At 46.8% G+C, this 20563-nt stretch overlaps 1 protein-coding gene across 2 annotated transcripts; it reads right to left on the minus strand.

The window, feature by feature from the left end:
* Nucleotides 1-63: 63 nt before the first annotated feature.
* LOC144149451 (kelch domain-containing protein 2-like) lies at nucleotides 64-20465 on the minus strand. 2 transcript variants are annotated; one of them, XM_077681023.1, is made up of 10 exons: nucleotides 20246-20465; nucleotides 19783-19853; nucleotides 14661-14882; nucleotides 12974-13067; nucleotides 11175-11243; nucleotides 7663-7802; nucleotides 5354-5466; nucleotides 2589-2749; nucleotides 1135-1181; nucleotides 64-318 (listed from the first exon to the last, which is right to left on the minus strand). In XM_077681023.1, exons 1-10 carry the CDS (start codon nucleotides 20339-20341, stop codon nucleotides 186-188), a joined length of 1146 nt encoding a protein of 381 aa, XP_077537149.1. In that variant the 5' UTR covers nucleotides 20342-20465; the 3' UTR covers nucleotides 64-185. The 2 variants fall into 2 exon arrangements, with proteins under 2 accessions (XP_077537149.1, XP_077537148.1); XM_077681022.1 differs by having other exon boundaries at nucleotides 20201-20465.
* Nucleotides 20466-20563: the final 98 nt, after the last annotated feature.

The raw sequence follows: 20563 nt of genomic DNA on the forward strand, positions 1-20563 counted from the left end.
CCCACCATTCCATCATGAAAACTGAGCCTGGAGGATGTCGAGAATGACGCTGGCACACACAACTGGCTGGTCAATAGAATTTTACTCTGTCGGAATAAGTTAGCTTGTCCGTTGTGACTTGTGGATTTTATGTACACAGTGTCTCCTTCTCCCGTCGAAAGAGATTCTCCATCCGCAGGGCTCCGTCACGAGCCGTCCAGCCCCGAGCCGTGGGTGTTTCCGTGCATGAGGTACAGCGTGTCTCGCACGGACGGGGGCAGGGAGGGCCACTGCGACTGCAGCAGGGGCCACAGACGCAGTGCACTGTCCAGGCAGATCCTGCACACGGCAAAGCGCAACAGTGCTGCATCCACACTGGCTGCCTGGTGGCCAGTGGTCATGATAATCAAGCACGACCTGCATTTCCTCTGTAGTATACACAAGCATTCAGACTTCAGAAGCGCATGCTTTGTGTTGTTGTTCATGCAAAGGCTAAAAACCCAGAGTAATGTCACTCACTTGGGTGCCTATCCTTTTGCCTTGGTTGCGAAGCAAATCTTGGCTTTTGCATCAAAAGCATCAGTTCTTTTGTTGAACTGTAACACTGCCTACACAAGTTACACTATGTGGACACATTTTACGAATGGGCGCAGAAAGGACTGCGCACCACGATAAGGCAAATCAGTAAACTGCCCTTGAAAAAGTTGCACAAATATTCACAGCTCCAAGCACTTCTTCCCTGCACCCCCAGATCCAGCGGGCTTTGAGGCAGTACTATTACACCACACACATACGAGTACTGCAACCAGCACTGGCCTGCCCCACACCAGTAGCGCAACAGTGCCGACCTGAAGTTACCCCGTTTCAGTGCTCAGTTCGGACGTAATCCTTTTTGTCAAGCAGCAGTATAAGTGTCCGATTGTGGTTGGCACCCATCGGCCAAGACCTGGAGCCATGTGCTGCAAGCACACTCTGCTCCTAACTCTCATGGCCCCGCATCCGAATGTCCGTTTTCCCTCGATATTTTCTGGCAGCGCAACACAAAGGGGGGGGGGAGCTTGTGCTGCTCTGAGCAGTTGAATGGCCCCACCACTAGGGAGGACCACCAATAAAACAGACACCCACAGAGAAGGAACGTTTTCAGCTGCAACTCACCGGTACAGACTCCTGGGTGAAAAGGACAGCCTGATGACTGTGTCTTCCTGCAAGGGGAAGTAACCCATTAGGACCCCATGACTGCACTGCTGAGAAGTGGAATGCAATCTACTTGCAAAGCAACTATCTCATCCAATATTTGTGTGCCACTTTGTTATTAAAGAAGCACTTCATATGCCGCCTCACTGATGGCAATGTACAAGAATGCCAAAACACACTGTCAGAAAGCCAACTTTACACAATAGGTCTCCACGAAGGCACAGGAAGCTCGCGATAGTGTTTTAAAAAACCAAGCCCCTAAAAAACGAAAGAGAAAAAGAAAGAGAGAGAGAGAGAAAAAAAAAAAAGCCTTGGTGGGAATCAAACCTGCGTCCCTGGCGCACTGAAGCCGACACCTATCTGACTGCATCATCACAGCACTTGGGTCACTCAGCCTTTCCTTTGGGTTCACTGCACAGGCATTGGCTTTGGACTTTGATCTGACTCAGTTTGTATTCAGAAAGCTTTGCACTTTAACCGTCTCTCTCTTAAGAAAGGGGCTTTGATTTGTTTTTCTGTAATGTAAAATAATTCGCAGGCCTGCCCAGTGGTTGAGAGAAGTACTAACAAAGTTTTAAATTACCTGGAATCATCATTATTAGGCAGTCCAACACTCAAACTTCAAATTACTCAATTTTTGCATCTGAATTCAACTCTCGGATATTCGCACCCCCACAAATTTATTCACCTATACAGACAAAAATATCTTTCCCTTCACGCTTGGACAGCTAGAAATCACAGCGATACAATGAGCAATTAATTTGCAGCTTGGCAAACAGTTTCAGGCGATTTGCTGCACACACACAGAACTGTGACAATGCCAACGACCCCTGAGGCAAAGGCAGCCTTGCAAGGTATCAATTTTCCTATGGTGTGCGAGAATTATGAAGCCCTGCGATCCCAACTCTGTGTTTGTCGCTAAGAAGAGAGGTGAATCCCTCAGGTTGAGCACCGCTAGCAGACGACACACCCCAGCACGTGGCGCCAGACAGCACTGCTACACTACAGTGGGTCGCACTTCTGCGACAAGTTTTAGGTGGGCCTCTCCAGGTGGCACCAGTGCTCGCTGGGTGCCAGTAAACCCAGAGAACCGTGAACAGGCACGCGGAAGAAAGCAGTACCAAACAAGGGCACATTTCTAGTGAAGGGTAGCTCCTTTGCCAGCTACCTTCCATTCACTACTTTGGGACAGTTGATGTGCATAGTGGACGCCCCCGAGCCTTGTGTTCACACGGTCTATCGGTAGTTCTCAAACAAATCGCTCCCTCCAGCGATACTGTAATTCCATTCTCTTATGAGCAAACCTCTACGCACTGTCCTAGTTAGAACAGTTGCGGGACAAGGAAACTGATGGTGAGAGAACTGTGCCCTCCTCCAGAGAGAGAGAGCGCACCCTCAATCAGCCACTTACTCACCGCGTGAATGCCCCCCCGCTGGAAGATGTTCCCCGCGCAGCCGCCGAAGACGACCACCTCCCCCTCGCGGCTGAGGCAGGCCGAGTGCCAGAGCCGGGGGGGCAGCTCCAGCTCCACCCGCACCCACGTCACGCACGGCACCACAAACAGCCAGCAGTCCGCTGCACACCAGGGCAGCAGGGGGAAGACACACTCAGCACAGAGGAGGAGCAGGGTTGAAAGAAAGCAAGAAACCTCGGTCACACTAGAGGCAAATCCTAAAATGCTCCCAAGGTGGTTTGGCGAGCGACTGCAACTGTTTCGCCACTTGCAACACCAATGTTTGTCACAACAAAATTTCAACGTGTGCTCTGATGACATCTGTTACTTAGGGAACTAGCGTAGTGTGGAAATGCCCAAACATTATTGCGCAGCAAAAAAAGTGCAAGCAGTGCAAGTGGCTTTACAAGAAACCCAGAAGGCTTTATTGCATTGGCAGCTACTGTTAAACCTAGAACAAGATAGCTCTTTCGTCACCGCGGAAAATTGACCGATTTTTGGGGGCCTGGGAAAACATTCTTTTTTCTGGTAAACATATTGGTTAAGCACTAATTAAAGCAACTTAAAATGCACATTTAATGCCCTTTCCAACAACACCAGTTCTTTAAATGTGTTCATCTATCATAGTTGCGAAAAAAATATCAAAATCAATTTTTTTTCAAGTCGTCATAAAAAATGATAAACAAGGAGTTGTGCATAACAAACCACCAGTAGTAGAAAAAATTCTGAATATACATTTTGTAGGGAAACATTTCAAGAACATGTCCTAGAAAAAATATTGACTTGGGCGGAACAGTTTGTCAGATATAAAAAAAATGTGAGCACGCATGGGGCCCGCACCATGTAGTGAAGCCCAACCTTCAAAAAATGCACAATTTTTGGTGGTTTCCTGGAAGAAATCTGACAGTTTGACATTATCAGAGGCACCAATTTGTCCCTGCATGCCATAAGAACATCTTGTCAATGACTGACTTTGCATTTACGTCTAGCACAGTCTTTGGGACAAGAACATGATGTGGGAAAACCTGCATGCAGTTGAAAACGGAACCCGGTGGTTGATGCTTGTTGACGTCCCCTGTCAGTTATGTCTCAAAAGTTAAACCTTCAATTTATGATCATCTTACTAGCTACTGTAGCCCTGCTTGCAGAAATGAGGTGCAATGCACTAGAATCGTGCCCTGAAAGCTGTCACCGAGTAGCTGTTGCGCAATAAATAAGTTCAACACTGCGAGCCTCCTGCATTGCAGCGCCACCTAACATTCTTGAAAGGAAACAGTACAAAACTCCAAAAATAGACTTTGTCCAAACAGACAGTTCAACTAAGGAGAAATACTAAACCTCCGCAGATATCCTTGTGTGGAAATGAAACTGGCCGGCACACAGCTCACGGTGGGCAAAGACAGTTTGAAGCGCTCTCCTCAATGGAACTGATATCTGGCGACTGGGTGTTATCTTCTGACTTGCATCGAAAGCTCTTTTCACAGAAACCGGGCTAGGGTGGGGTGAAATCAGGAACGGCATGCTTTTTTTCGAGGATCAGTAGTGGACGCTGAAGGCGCCCGCCATGGCAGTTAGACTTGAAGTTGGGTAACAGCGTAGTAGCGCCAATTATGAGTTTCGCGATGCAGAAACAAAACCGAAACTGTTGTACACTGTTTGCGAATGGTCCCATGGTAAGTAGAACTACAACACAACTCATAACAATGTGCGCAAAGGCAATAAAACTGCCTCAAATCATAAAGTAGCTTGGCAAACAGGCACTGCTTGCTATTTTCAGCCTATTTCAGGGATTATTACTGTCAGAGTGCAAACCTGACGATTAAAAATCCTCTTCTGAGTCACCATTTGGGCCCTGATAACAAAAACCAAATGCTGATGCAGAGTAATTACGAGCGGCACTCCTTGTCTGGCAGCAGTGATGCGCAATGACCACGCCCCTTTTTCTACACCCAGGCGATGCAAATGTATGTCAAAAATCACGTTTTTGTTGCCAAAACGAAAACAAAGCTGTGTTTGATAAGGCATTTTCTGAGCTAACTCCAAATAGGTTTACTTGTTCCAGAAACGCCTGGAATGCTATGAAAAAGGGCTCCCAAGGTATCGTTCAAATTGACCGATTTTGAATAGGTGCGGTTACAGAAGAGTTGATCCACCTGTAACCTAGCCCCATGCTAGGCACCCAGAAACTGCTCCATAGCTAAATGGTGCAAAGTTTATGCTGGTTTGTAGGACACAAATTTAACGGGTTTCTGACTAGTTTCCAGGCTCAGCACATGGACTGTGAAGAACCACACCGCCTGTTAGAAATATAAATACTACAACCAATGTTCAGAAGATGGAGGCGTGAAATGACCAGAAATCATAAAAAAAAATGGGAACACTGCAGGAGCCAATGGTGCAACAAGTGAAGTCATCTTCAGATAAGTCCCCCTTGTCGAAGCAATGGCTCCAGTGGCATTCCTTTCTTTGACGATTTCTCATAACTGTTTGTCAGAGTTACACGCACAAGCACTTCGCAAAAGGCAAACTTATATTCACTAAAGAAGATCAACCACACAACAGACCCACAGTCACTCCTTACGTAGCCTCACGATGCTTTCACGAGTATTAAAAAAAATTAGAGAAATATTCCACCATTTTCAAGCCCTCCTACAAATTCCAGGACCTTCAAGGCGCTGAACGCAAGAGCTCTTCAAGGACCCACATGCGTGGGGTGCCGCACTCACCCAGGGGTTCCTCGGTCTGGCTGAAGCCCCCGTAGAGGACGATGCGGCTGGATGACAGGGCCGTGAAGCTGTGCCAGGAACGGCCACGGGGCTTCTCCCCCACAGTGGCCAGCCTGCACGGGCCATTCACCCCACCGGTCACAAATGAGGGCCAGTGCTGTAGGGAAGTTGCCAAAGCAGATATCGGGACAGCAGAAGGGAAGTTGCACACAAAGGCCGAGATCAAAGCGACCCCCAAACCAGCCTTCTACGAGCTGCAGCTCTGCAGCACTACAACCAACGTGCGATTGGTACCGTGCTGCTGAATCTGGGAACAATGATGGACCTGCAACCCTGTGCGAAAGCGCAGGGTGCCATTTTCTAACCTTCCCACCTATTTTTCATTCCACGCTGCACTATACGGTGACGCTAGGTCATAGACAACTTTGACGTAGCAGTTTCTCGGATCAAAGAGCACAACTACACTCTGCAATTTACTACAAGCTTGTTTTCAAAGAAGTTGAGCTCCTCTGTCCGTCCACTGGGCCTGTGATACACAGTTAAACCTCGATATAACGAAGTCGTACTTGTGGGCGAAAATTTCGTTAAATCGAGGTTTCGATTTTACAGTTAATTTAACCAGTTATTGAGATTTCAAAACCTTGCCCATCGCTCAGAAACAACTGATATATAGTTACTCCTCCACTTAGAGCGAAATTTGTACTAAAACTGGCTGTGAAAATTGCGTGAATTAAGAGCTTCAACACTTAGGCAATGGAATTCGGATAGCCGACAGTAGTTTGCGTCGTCGTAAAACCGGTGCTTTTTCCGCAACGCCTCATTAAATATGATAGCAGACTAGGTTTCCACTTTTTCTTTTTTTCATTGCGTCACTACTAAATGCCGCTGTTAGTAAATTGAACCCGCGTCCATGCCCCGTGAACTTCACCTCGGCGAGGTGCTGGTTCGAAGTTACGCCTCTTTTCGTCCATTCAGTGGTAGGAGGGGTGTGGCGGGCCAACAGCGGAAGGGTGCTATAAAGCTTTCGAAAGACTTTTTTCATGCACAAAGGCTCTGCAGTATGGGCGCAATGCAACCACGACACTCGAGATAAAGCCATGATTGAGAGTTGAGCGGAGTACACACGGACCGCTTCACTTTGTGGAGCAGCGCTTACGTGCTCCCGCTAAAGCGGAAAGCTTACATTAAATATCTTCTGGGCAAATTTGATTAAGCAATTACTTTTATGCCCGCTGAGCCCTAAAGAAACCGATCTCTCTGCATCGCAGCTGTCTCATGAACACATAATGAACACAATGAGCAATTTATTGCCACCAGCACTCGATGTTCAAGCCGCAGTGAACAAGTCCGTAAGCAGTGTTTGACGTTTCTTGACCAGGGTGGGCTTTACGTGACGCTTGTATGCTGACAGCGCTAACAAGGCTTGCTCTTAAACATTCGCGTGCACCAGTGTGCGTCCGCAGAACGTCGATGGCATCCATCACTTCGGTGGCCTTTGGTTTCACCGACACTTCCTCAGGCTCTAGTTCGGAACACTTTTCTTTCCCTTGGAGTGCTCATGCTGCTTATAAGACTCATCTAATGATGGACGAACAAAATATTTATGTGGTTATCAGCGAGCACAACCTAGATCAGCAGCACTGTGAGCAAGGATGCGTAGAACAAAACACTTGAAGTAGGCTTCGGCAGCCTAAGCATAGAGGGCGCTGGCGTAGGCAAGGATGAAGACGTCCAAATGGTGGCCGCACTATTAAACCGTCCATGACCGCTAGCGGTTGTTGAGCAGCTTCTTTCATCGCTTTTAATGTTGTCAACCGCATAATTCACCGCTTTTCTTCCATTTTAGCATTTTAAGAGTTAGTGTGAGTGCTGAATGTTTTCAATGTAGGCTCTGAGAGGCAAAATAAAACGTGCCTCGAGTGGAATTTCATTCTTCCTTTCTCGCCATGACTTCGTTAAATCGAAAGCGCCGCACGAAATTACTTCGTAAAATCGAGATAAAAATACATGGATTTAGCAAAATTTTGATAGAAAACTTGAAAAAATTCGTTATATCGTGAATTTCGTTAAATCGAGGTTCGTTATATCGAGGTTCAACTGTATAACAGAAGGTTTGACCTACGATCTGGCTTATGCAATACTTCCCAAAATTCGCTTTTTGCTTCTTTTTTTAATGATGGCAACCTCATACCTTCCCATGTCCAAGATACCTCTGACGCCTCTGTGAAAGCCTGAGTTCCCTAAGCCTAAGCAGCACACCTCGGTGCACACTAGGCACATGAACGAGTCAAGCCGGGTGGTCCACTCACGCGCCGCTCCACTGCATGGCGTCCAGGTCCAGCCGGTGGATGTCGTTCAGCCGGCTGTGCTGGTGCCGGCCCCCAAAGATGAACACCTGGTCGCCCACTTGGGCAGCCGCATGCGCCGCTCGCGCCACGGGGGCGTGGCCCTGGAACAGCACCCTCTCTTAACACTTCTGACAATACCCCTGGCATTTAAGGGGCTCTTCTAAGGCCTTTGAACTGGATGTCATTCGACTCAAATGCCACCTTTGAACTGCTACAGAACGTTTTCCAAAGAAATTTGGTTCAAATGCCAGTTGAATCAGAGGAGCACCACCAACAACCTTCGAGGTTTTCAAAGGCCCCTTTGAAACACAAACATTCATACACTAGGATGCAGTTACTGCATGCTGGTGTCACAAATTATATTTACAAGTAAAACTCGGTTTGCAAAGAGCATACTCTTTATAATTTGTCACTTTTTGTTTGTTTTATATTCGACACCAGCAGTGTGAAAACTAAAAAAAAAAGAAAACACAGGACACATTGGCCATTCTATTTTGTGCATGCACGTCAATTGTAATTAATTTTATCCCTCACGAAGGTGATTTTAGCCCGCTGTAACTTTGGAATGAAATTTTTTCCAAACTACAAAACCAAAACAGGGCAGGAGTGGCTACACTGAAACAAGGCGGGCGGACACAGAGACTTCCAACTCCATGCGTTCAACTGCCTTTAAGAATTGTCATGTAGTCCAGCCAAACACCTTCCACTATGAAGGGCATTTGACAATTCGAAGGTCATTCTACTCAAATGTCCTTACAAACGCTTGTGTAGCACTTGTATAACACTGAGACTCCCTTCACTACATAGCAATCAGTTCCGCTACAGCTGATGCGTGGGTAGCTTGGGCAAGTTATGAATAACCTTGTTACACGGGCACTCCAATGTCTGTTGAAGAAAATGGCAGTTGCCCTTAACAGCCATTAGGCAGAGGTTGACGGCAGCACAAGCGCCGCAGAAAACTCAACCGCGGTAGACACCAATGGAGCTTGCCAGTCTCTGTTCCGGCTCTTTCTATCCATTCCGTCGTCAGGTAGGCAAGATGGCAGCCCCCAGAAACATGTTCCCGCTGCAGGTGAATGCACTGCCGCAAAAATGCTTCGTGTGGACACCGTCGCTGACACACTTGATAATCAACTTATGGCAGGACCGCCTTGACCAAATGCAGGCTCAGAAACATAATGCACCCGTACACACTCGAGCCCACTTATAACGATTCCGTTTATAACATATCAGCTATAACAATGAACAACTATGGCACCATCCACTTTTGTATGCCTTCTATGGCAAAATAAACCGTTTAATACAATGCTCCAGTGCCGCGATATCAGATATATCGATGGAATACGGTTACAGCATGCATCGAAAATGCGAGCTGCCACTGGCTCTCCATGCTGCTGGCATGCACCGCGATGCTCCTCGCATTCCGTCCACCCCTCAGAAAACGAGTTGACTGCGCCGCTTATGAGAAGCGAGAGGAGGAAGAGAGCAGTTTTCCTTCCAAACACCCCTCCCGGCACCACTACTTTGGCCTCGTCCCCATGTCCGCTCGCTCGCGCCACTCATGTGTCATGTGCGCGCCGCTTTGAATTTGACTCAGTGCCTCTTCAACTGCCTCCGTCTTTCCGTGGAAAGGACATCATAACTACTGTTTCCGTATCATTATTCGGATACATGCTGCGGACAGCGCTGGCAGTGACGACTCTGATGATGTAGTTGTGCAGCTTATTCAGGTAGTGTCTTCGCATTCGCAGGAGGTCCAACGCATGGTACAGTCCCCCAGGGACTTTGTTTATGCCAAGGATCCTTCGCACAGCTGGGTGAAGCACCTACAGATGCTCTTGAGAAATATGTGCGCCAGCTTCCCGTGCAGAAAACAACGCTGACCGACTATGGCATCTTTTCTGCAAATAAGTAGTAGTACGACCTTGCTTCCATGCGAATATTATGTTTTCAGCTCTGTCTTGCCTGTTTATTTCACAACCCGCTTATAACAATTATTGGCTACAACGAAGGGATTTTCTTGGCACTTGGATATTGCTATGAGTGGACAGGACTGTACATATGGATGACGGCAACAAGCTTGCAAGTGAAATGTGTGAACAGGCTGTGTGCAACATCATGGATCAGACTGGATCGGCTAAATGAACTTCTCCAGTACTGTTACAAAAAATTGTTGCAAAGGGTAAAAAACACTGAGAAAAAAAAATTTTTTTTTTAGTTTGTGAGGTAAAATTTCAAAAACCAAATGATGAATCATCCAAATGGAACTGAACATGGAAACTGTCATGTGAGCACAGCCACCTCTGTTCAGTTCTCACAGCCATTGTGGCATTCAACTGCAGTTTGCGTTAATGGCCGTTGCAAGTGCCCGAGTAACGGGGGTAATGGCTGATCACAGCGGCATAAAACAGTGCAAAGGACAACATCTGTGACTGTCATGACTGTGACAGTGCACTTGAGTTTGCTCACCACGAAGTCCAAGGTAGGAGTGGTGACTTTTATCTGCCCATTGAGAACAGTTTCAAACACTTTTCGGGCAGCAATCTAAACCTGCTCGCGCAGTAGGAAATCTATGAGAAAATAAAATATGGAGCTGGTTTGGAGCAGTTCTGGGCAGTCCAAATGACAAATAGAGGAGACCTACTGTCTGCCTTATCGCACAAGCCGCCAAAACAAAACCGCGTAAGAGCCGTCTCTAATTCATCTCAATGACAGGAAATGTGCCTCCGTGAATATGCAGGCAAGCGTTGTGCGGTAAGCAGTTGATAGGTACCATCGGAAGTGCCTTCTTTTCAATCTCTTTTCCCCGTTAAGTGAATAGAAGATGCACCTGCACAAGTCCTGAACAAGTGCAAAATAAATTTTAGTCGCACTTATCCCCCTCCTCACCCTTCGCTCTCCGTTTCCGACGCCCACATCTGGCGAAGACTTCAAACTGAGAGCCTCCGGAATTTAAGCAGGAGGCTGCGATGGCATCGTGTGGAACCCACTGTGTTCGTACTTTTGGCCATGAAGACAGAATGGCAGTTTGGTCCATTAGAAAGTCTGCTTTGTTCAACTACAGTGACACCAATTGTGCCCGATTGTGCGACTGGCAGCCACCAACCCAAGCCACCGCCAAGAAACACGACTGAGTGATTGTAGTAAGGCCTTGAGATCTGTTCAATCTCGTCACTTGAACGCTACGAAAAGTTAAAACTGTGATAACTACGTTATTGCGGCTGGCCCATTTTACATCATTCCTGCCCTTATTACGCCACTGTAGCCTGAAATCTGAAAGTGTTTCGATATTTCTTGCATTGGTCAGGTTTAAAAAAAAAAAACTCTTTCGTGGATAGAATGAAGCTGAGCAAGTTACCAAGGTCCAGCTCTTTCAAATCGAACAAAGTGATATTTTGTCTTCATGGCCCCTTACTAATAAAGGGTAGCCCTCAGGACTCTGTTCTCCATCCCCGCCCAGTGTTGCCACCCACCTTGTAATGCGGCCAGCTCCAAGTGTTGGTGTGGATGTCGAAGGCCACCAGCTGATTGGTCCACCCCCGCTGCATCGAAACAGGCAAGCCAAAGCGTTACAACAAGCTCAGCACAGCTATCCCACAAGTGACCGAGAGTGAGTGTACACTAGCATTTTGTTTTTGTTCTCTACAGTTTTGCCTACAAGTTTGCGCATGCCAACTAATGGCCCGAAAAGGAACCCTGCTTTCCCATGACGTCCGTACCTGTGAGAAAATGAATGTAGTGAATGTGCCACGAGTGGCAAGCTGTTTCCGGCAGCTCCAGTTTTGTTTCTCTACCTCTGCGGCTTTGTGCACAGCAAAGTGGAAGAGCTCCATCTAAAATATGTTTGAAAACAAAATACATACCTGCGCTAGTTCTCCGGCATAGCAATACTAAGTGTACAGCACATTTTGCATCCTGCAGTAAGCAAAAACAAATTTTAATTGGGCCAAATGCTAGACTGCTGTTCTCGTTAATAGGCAAGCATGTAATTCGTAAAAAAATAACGAAATAAAATGCAAGTGTACATGCATCTCTTGTGGAATAGCCCAGCACTGAGAATGCAGTGTCATTATCAAATTACCACACATCCTGCAGGTTCCCACTTAAACAGATGATACCACCCAGTGTATTTTTTTACAGCACCCCTAAAAGCCCACGGGAGAAAACTGAGAGCAGTAGTTTGTCATTCCCTGCCAAAAGCAACACAGAGAAAAATGCTGTCAGACATTTGCACTGCCCGGAGTCATCTGTCTGGCTGTGCACAGTGATGGATGCAGTATAGTACACGGGCACGTGGTTAAATAAAGGAACGAAGCCCTACACAGTGGGAAGCTGTGACGTTCCATCTTGCCGGCCCAAAAAAAACACTGCCAAACACAGCGAGTCAGCACACCCAGCTAAAAGCTACCCTAATAAGTCGTGACAAAGACGAGACTTTGTTTAAGAAATAAGAAAAGGGGGGCTAAACGAACATAGACGAACGGGACAAGAAAGACATATACAAGCGCAAACTTCCAACTATTTATTCACGTCGCTTTGTCTACTTCCGTTTAGCGCCCTTTTCTTATTTCCAGTGAAACAGTAAAACCACTAGCTCAACAAGTGATGTTATGTTGTTTCATTAAGAGGCGGAGACAAGTAAAACAAATAAAAAGAATTTCTCCAAACACTTCGGCCTGCTTACGGGCTTTGAAGGCATTTGAAAGCCTGGCACACTGTTGCAACGGGTACCCTTTAAATGACGCCTCCGCAAGTTGACGCAACAGGCACGCTATTCCACCATCTTTATTCCATCTTAGCCTACTTTATTCCACCTCACTAATCACTACTATTAATTTCTAATCAATCACTAATCCACCTTAGAAACCAGCACCATTAAATATTCATCAACTGACACGCACCCAACTTGTTTTCCCTTTGGCAGGGTGCCAAGCTGGCGCAGCGGCAACTCACTGGGCTCAAATTCGGGGACCGGACTTCGAATGCAACAGTGCGTGCGTGCTTACTGATGCGGAGAGACAGAGGAAACGCAGCTTAGGAGAATTCCAACTTCTCCGCACCACCTCCATACAAACTACCAAGCTAGCAGACGGACAGGCACCAAAAAGGTGGGACCAACTAATGCTATCGCATTTAACGCCGCTCTTGCTTTCTAGTCAGTTTGGGGGGTGGGGGGGGGGGGGGGGGGGGGGGCAAGGGCAACATGCAGGCTGAATAGAGCCATTGCGGGGGAACCACCTCTTCTGTCCACCCACAGAGAGAGTGCACTCACCCAGGGTGCTTGCAGGTCATGGACATAGGCAAAGTCGGGTGGCCGCGGTACACCCTGCCGTGGGGTTACGCCAAACCCACCAAACACGTACAGGCTGCAGGGAAGGGAAAAGAGGTCACCACCACCGGAATGCACGGTACGCTACTCGCTGGTCGCAGCTCACTGCAGGTCAGGTTGATGAGCAGAAATGTTTCACTTCCGAGTTAAATATTTTTTGAGGCCCTTTTCGCCCTTTGTTGGCCTTGCGTCATTAAAATAGACAACCATCATCACTGCGATTTTCAAGGTAGCATCGGCAGTTGTTTCGTCCAACATCCAAGACTAACTTGCAACGTAGCGATTAAGCTGGCCACAACAAAAGCAGAGCAAAACCATGTCGGGTACCACTAACAACTCTCAGAACTTTGGTAGTTCTGATCAACCAACCTATTCGCAAGGAGGCAGAGTTAATTTTGCTACACTGGTATCACACGAGTTCCTTGCCACCAGTGTGGTTCTCCCCCTGGGTAAAAGGTTGGAACAACACTGCTTGTCATCAGAGTACTTTCAAACCACTAGTGGAGTCACAGCCGCTTCATGAGAACTTGGTCAGGATATGTCCTCACCAAGTGGTGACCATTGCTCTACAATGTGCAAGGACATCTTTTTTATGCAGGGTGCATTTTTGGGGAAGCAGAATAGCTTGTTCTTCATCCTTACCATGGCACACAACCATGTCTCCCTGTAGAGCAGATACAAAATGGGACTGTAGAGGCTTTTTTAGGGTCACTAAATAAAACAGCTTACTTAGTGTTGACCAGGCTTCGCTCTGCAAGTATAATCTTCAGCCGCTATGGGTTTCTTACAAATCAGAAGCATCCCGCACCATCATGCATCTACCACATTATGCAGTCTCAATTTTTGCTTCGCTTGTACGATAACCAGCTTTCAAAAGTCATTAGCACTTATGCACTCTGAGGTTTTACAAACAGAAGCCAGACAAAGGCTAGCAGGCAAGCCACAGTGGAGGGTTGCGGATGCATTCCAACCACCTGGTGATCTCGATAGGGTTTAAAACGCCGACGCAACGCAGGCGATGAGGCGCGCCATCTTGGAGGGCTCCGGATTAATTTTGACCACCTGGGGATCTTTAGCGAGCGCCGAAATCGACACATGGGGGTCTCAAGTGAAGCCTATTTACTTCAGGTACAACCCCTTCAAAAAACGTCTGGTAGCTGCCATCTGAACAGCATGTTAACACTGCTGTTATTACGAAAAAGCAGCATTTTGAATTTTTGTCCTTATTTTGCTTTTTGCCGTCCCTTCAAACTACAAAACATGCCTTTCCCACTTTACCAATAATTCAACCAATCAACCCAGTTCAAGGCTCCAAAACTGGTTTGCGAGCCGGTTCGATACGTGATTTACACAAACCGGAACGGAACTGGGATCAAATGAATTTATCCAATCCTGAACCATAACCGAACCAGTATTTTTTTTTTTTTGCCAGTTTGACACAACGGTGTTATGAAGCAAATGTTTAGCAAAGTTCAGGTGCTGCGCCAATACACTTGCCCCCCAGCTTCAATGAAGCAGCGGTGTTCACAGGGCCCAGATTCTGAAGTGGAGTTTGGCAACTGGTGTGTACTGAAGAGCTCTGCACGGAACCCAGCGAGTGCAAAAAAAGAAAGCAGAAAAACCGGCCCACCAGTCGCGGTGCGTCCACCCGGCGGTCTTGTCGCACGGGGTGGGCCGGTGCCCCTCGGTCTCCACCAGCTCCCACCACAGGGAGGTCAGGTCCAGCCGGTAGAGGTCGTTGGTGTTGCGGTCCATGTGGAAGCCCCCGAAGAGGTACAGTGTCTCCCCCATAATCTGCGCCAACGCACCCGACGTGCCCGGCGGCACGCCCCCCGTCGTGTACCGCAGGCTCCTGCACACGGGTGGGGACACAGCACAAATCACTCTCTCTTCGCGGGGGTGTGCTCGATGCAGCCACAATCACCACAGGTCATGCAGCAAGAACATTCACATAGGAGGCAAAATGGCCCACAGCGGTGGGCGCAGGCAAGCAACCAGACAACGTCAATGGAAACTATAAAGCTTCGTAGCTGTGACAGCAAAGGAGGGAGTAGCGGCACGTGGTGGACGAAATGATAGCGGCCGCGGTTCATTTCATGGCTATGCGGCAGAATGTCAATCGAAGCGGCTGTGCAGTCTTTTTTTTGCGACAGATGCTGCTAGCTTAAGGGGGGACATGGGTCTTAACGATTTAATTCTTAAGCAAACTATGAAAATTCGTTAGTCTTGCTGCTTCTTTTACATCTGATTTCAAACATGCCATTACTTTTAAGTCAATTAATTCCCAGGATATTTAGAGAATTACCCATTTTTGGAAGAACAATAGACAAAACAGTGACAGTCGTGAGACTGTAACCTTCATATTTTCCAGTACTGTGAACACTGGTGAATACACCATAGGAAGCGGCTTTTTAATGCACCGCTTGGAAACTCACTGTACAGCTCATTAAACTTGGCACTAGTGGCTAGAAACCATTTTGAACGCCCAATTCAAACAGCAAAGTTTAATGAGCTGTAAAGTGAGTTCCATGCAGTGCATCAAAAAGCCGCTTCCCACACTGCATTCACCAGTGTTCCCAGTATTAGAAAATATGAAGATTACAGTTTTGCGACTGTCACATGAGTGTCTCAACCGCCTCAGAGAGAGGGACCAGGGAGAGCAGTTAGCGGGTTGAACAAAACAAACATTTATTTTACACGAAGAAAACCCCCAACGCAAACCACACTTACAAACAGAACAACACAGAACCAAACAATAATTAAGTCCTAACTGAACATTACTAACAAATACTCAAGTCCTAGGTACTGCCTTTACAAAGTCTTGAACAACAAACCTGTATTATGTCCAACGACTTTGAGTCCTCATTAGGCTGGCGTCGACGTGGCATGACACAGTGGCCCTTCATCTGTACACATCATCCCTATCCCCTCTGGGCATTGCCCCTTGCACCATTACAATGACTATACTCGGTGACAACTTAAGAACGGCACTGGAAGTTGCCGCTGTGCCTTATCTCCGTAGCCGGATGTTTCTCTGTGCGGCGCATAGTAGGATGTTACAGGGATATTTAAAATAGGGCCAGAGCCGAACCTGTGATTTGTTGGACTTAATATGCTTATAAACGACTCCAGTGGCGACAAACAAACTGCGTGAGACAAGGCAGACGATATCACGCATTCATAGCAAACCCCTTACAAAACGCGCGCGCACTGACGTCACGGGTCCGGCGCTTTGGCGGAGCGATGCACTACATGAGGTGGTGCCGTTCTTGAGTTGTAACTGAGTATAGCACTGTTTTGTCTATTGTTCCTCCAAAAATGGCCAATTATCCCTAGTTATATTGGGAACTAATTGACTGACTCAAGAAATAATGGCATATTTGAAACCAGTGGGAAAAAAAGCAGCAAGACAAACGAGCTTCACAGAGTTTACTTCAAAATTAAAAGAAACAGTTCTAAGACCCACGTCCCCCCTTAACCTAGGTGAAGCGCTTGCGACGTTACCTGGCCGCCACAGGAAGCGAAGTTCCCCCTAATGTCTTGTTCTCACTCCATGCCGCAGGCCTATGGGACGTCCTCCCAGATAAGCAATATCTGCTGAGCCACTAGCTGAATCCTTGTATTCCAATGAACATGGCTATGGGAGGGCAACAATCTATAAACTTACCAACAAAGGCCAATTTGCGACAAGGGATGTCCAGGTTGTTAAAAAACAATTCCTTTGAGTAGTTCAGATATATTTTTAAGTAAACGATTCACTCACTTGAATTCAGATTTTGCGCAAAGTTCCCGTTTACAACACGTCTTGTTAAACAGTAAGACTGGCAAAAGCACTTTGCCTTATTTTGAAACTGAGAAATATCACTGTTGTCTACAGGAAGCTCACATGCAGTGCCTAATTTATAATTTATGAAGTGAAAGTGCCACGTACAACCGGCAACAAAACAAGCCGCAACACGCGAGCGGCTGCCAAAACGCACCGCAACTCCGCCTTGCATCGCACTTCTGGCGTCGAGACAACATTGTGCACATTTTTTCATGCTAGCTACGTGACTTTACTCGCTTGCCACAGAAAGGCTGACGAAAATGCAGCATTTGGCACTAGGAATTGCTCTCTTTATTCACACACGTTTCTCGGTACCTCTCAGGATATATTTTTTTAGGTTCGTTTTGTATTTGCTGTTGAGCGCTTTAACTTTTTGCCTACCGTAGACTAGCTGAGCTCAGCCACACGGGTTGTACCGTTCCCACCGAAGATGAGCTACACTCGTCCACGCTAAAAAAAGTGCTTGAGGGCTTGTTTTAGCTTAGTAGTGTATTTATCATGTTAGTCATGTTTATTTTGAACCAGTTTTATCTATTATACACTGTTTTTTTACCATCTTTTGAACTCTTGACGACAAGTGATGTGGGAGTCTCCTGTCGCTTGACGACAGAAAACGCCAACAGCCCGAGCCCCTAAGGAGCTTCACCCCTAAAAACAACTTTGTTTAACCCTTTCACTCATTGACGAGTATAGTCATCATTGGTCACGATGACCATACTCGTTATCGGTTATATCGGAGCCCTTAAGGTGCTTTTTTTCAAGACACTGCAGCCATGTGGTGAAGCCATCTTCGATCAATCATTTTGACACAGAGAAATAAAGGAACGTTGTTTTCATAAAATAATGGTGTCGTTTTATTCAGAAAAAAAAAAGCTCTACAAATTGAGCAAAAAACACTTTTCGGTAAATTTGGCACTTTTTTTTTTTATGGTACAGAAAGGGTGAATGGTGCCTGTGTTCTGTTACTAAAAAATATACTGTTTAAAGCGCAACGACAGCAACAACAAGTGTGGTTTTCCATAGCAATCTGCCTGCATCTAGCCAGCATTATAACTGCAATGCTCTTATAAACAAAAACTGTGCAGAAATATGTAACCTGCCTAATCAAGGCTAGGTAAGCAGCAGACGTTACACCTGTTTCATGCCCCGCTAACTGTGTGCGCGACATGGGGAATAAAGAAAGAAAGCCCTAGCGCCAAACACTGCACGAAGTCAGCCTCTGCACTGCAAGCAAGAAACACGGCACGGCAGTACGCATAGAACAACGCGCGCCGCTATGTCTCGACACCAAAAATGCAACGCAAGAAACTGCCTGTTGCATTTTAACTGCAGCTCACGTGGCTCGGCTTATTTCGTTGCTGGAGGTACTGTCACAAAACAAAGTTCTGTATGCCAATTCATCAGAATCGTGCCAAGCTCTCCACTCAATCAGCAAGCTCTGTAGAAGCAACAAAATGTGAGCCAAAGTGAAAGGCGTAGGAATACGAATTGGATGCACAATTATTTGAGCTTCTGCAGATAAAAAAGCATACCTTCAAAAGCATTTCGAAAATACATTTTATATTGCCCCACACACTTTTCACGCGCTCCTCACATTTTGCAATGCAAATGCATAATATGCTGCACGAGGCGAAAAACCAAGCATCAATAAATACCCGGCAATGGCAGAAACAGGAACAGAACCAAGAAACTTGGTGACAGGAAAGTGACTACCATTACTGTACACCAATGCAACATAGAACAAAACTTTCGAGGCACACTTAAGCCTGCTCACGTGCTTCAAATGCAAAAGCACTCTGGCTTCCCCGTGCAATACATGACTGGCACATCGCATGTGTCATGCCCAAGTTCCATGCAGCTACCAGAATGCAGATCTGTATCTGCTCAGTACCAAGTACCGAATGGTCTTTGGATTAGTCACACACCCACTAAAAGGCACTAAGAACCAGCCGGGCTTGTTGGTTATACAAGGCCAGAAGCTTACAGCCCAGAACAACCTTGATGTCGGGCTAGTTGGTGTAGCATTCTTTTGAGGGTAAGTTGCGCTTGTTAAGAACACTGAGACAGACACGGGAAAAAAACGTAGACTTTCACGAAAAGACGGCACATTTTTTCCCGTGTCCGTCTCAGTGTTCTTAACAAGCGCAACTTACCCTCAAAAGCAGAACAACCCAGACGAAAAAGAAGAATAGAACAAGACAGCACGTGTTGTTCCTTATCATCATTGTTCTGTGCCGTAGACTTTTGGCCACTATTGGCCAGTGATGATCACAGCTGCCAATTCCCACAGTGCTTGCACATTCCAAGCACATAAGCAGACAAGTGCACCCACTAATTTTTGTGTGCTACTATCATTTATGCTGCCAATGCCAAATAAAGATCACTTGACTGCAGAAATTGCTGACTCATCACTATAGCACATTTAGGTCTGTGCTGGGCTGAAACAATCTGTCCTCAATTTAACTGGCCACAAACCACCCAATTTCTGTGGAAAAGGAACTTGGCTACAATGCACTAAAATCCTTCAGGTGACGTTGTGGCTGGCATACGCCGTCCTTCATGTGATAACGCTAGCACATGCAGCATTTTCGGAAGTACAGACAGAAGCTTTGATGTTTTTTTTTTTCTTTTGTAGTTCTCTTGTGCTTGATGAAGTTAAGAATTTTCGGTACGTTTAATGTCTTCGTGGCAAAACCGAGAACGGCATAACCCTTACGACAACTGATCTTGGCACCACGCCAAGTGCAGCACATGGTGCAACCCACTCCGCAAGAGGTATTTGTTTCATGAGCCGACGCCGAGAATAGAATAGCATTTCCGAAACCACTTCGAGAGAGAGAGCCCATTTTGTTTGTTTTTTCAATGTTGCCATCGATGTCGCCACATTAACGCAATTCGAAGCGGATGCAGTACGTCAAACTCTTACCATTTGTCTAGAAAGGTGTCGTAAAACCAGAGTTCGTTGCCGGGCAGATACCTAGTAGATCGCTCCGTCTCCTGGGATCGGCAAAATAAAACGCATCTGTCAACGACGGCACAACAAAAAGCATGCAGGTCGGAACGTTGACGTAACGCACATCCAACGTTGTCCAAGCGTTGTACTGTCAGGGCAAGCGCAGGCATGCCATACCCGGTTTTAATTATTTGTTAAGGCAGTCAAAACGGCGTGCATCATCTTCCGAAGCTCAGGACGGAAATCCGACCGAGCGCGCTGTCAGCGGTGCAATTACTGTGCCCTGAAAGCGCACTCACGCGCAAGGTAAGCACCAGGAAAAGCGGGACGTGCGCGCAGTGCGCCGGCTATTAATAATACAGCACGCCGATATCGAGACAAAAACACGAACCGGCCGCTGCCGTTGCAAATGGTTCTCCTCCGCCGCCGAACCTACCCGGTAGCCTCCCCAGACGAGCACGCCGTTCTTGTACGAAGTGGCGATGTGGCCCGTTCGCTGAAGGGGCTTCGTTGTGTTCCTCCTGGTGCTCATGATGTTGGTCCTGCGCTGGCCGCAGTGCTCGCATACTCGGCTCTGTGACAATCTCCACTACACACGGCTACAACAGCGCAACACGCATGTACCAAGTCTGCGCTTGCGTTGCTTGCGTTCGACTCCGCCTTTAGAGGAAAAAGATGTCTCTTATTGGCCTGGCTACTCACGGCTAGTGCAAAGCTACACCCTAAAAACACCAGAAGTAAAAACAAAAATAAT

Source organism: Haemaphysalis longicornis, unplaced genomic scaffold, assembly GCF_048455015.1.
Source record: "Haemaphysalis longicornis isolate Haplotype H1 unplaced genomic scaffold, Haemaphysalis longicornis Haplotype H1 scaffold_8, whole genome shotgun sequence".
NCBI lineage: Eukaryota > Metazoa > Arthropoda > Arachnida > Ixodida > Ixodidae > Haemaphysalis > Haemaphysalis longicornis.

Excerpts from the sequence above, each read along its gene's own strand:
- LOC144149451 (XM_077681022.1), bottom strand. The coding sequence starts at position 20,341 with ATGAGCACCAGGAGGAACACAACGAAGCCCCTTCAGCGAACGGGCCAC. Across the intron at positions 13,068-14,660 it reads GGGTGGACGCACCGCGACTG|CCTGTACGTGTTTGGTGGGT; the intron begins GTGGGCCGGTTT and ends CCTTCCCTGCAG. Across the intron at positions 319-1,134 it reads TCACCCAGGAGTCTGTACCG|GATCTGCCTGGACAGTGCAC; the intron begins GTGAGTTGCAGC and ends TGCCGTGTGCAG.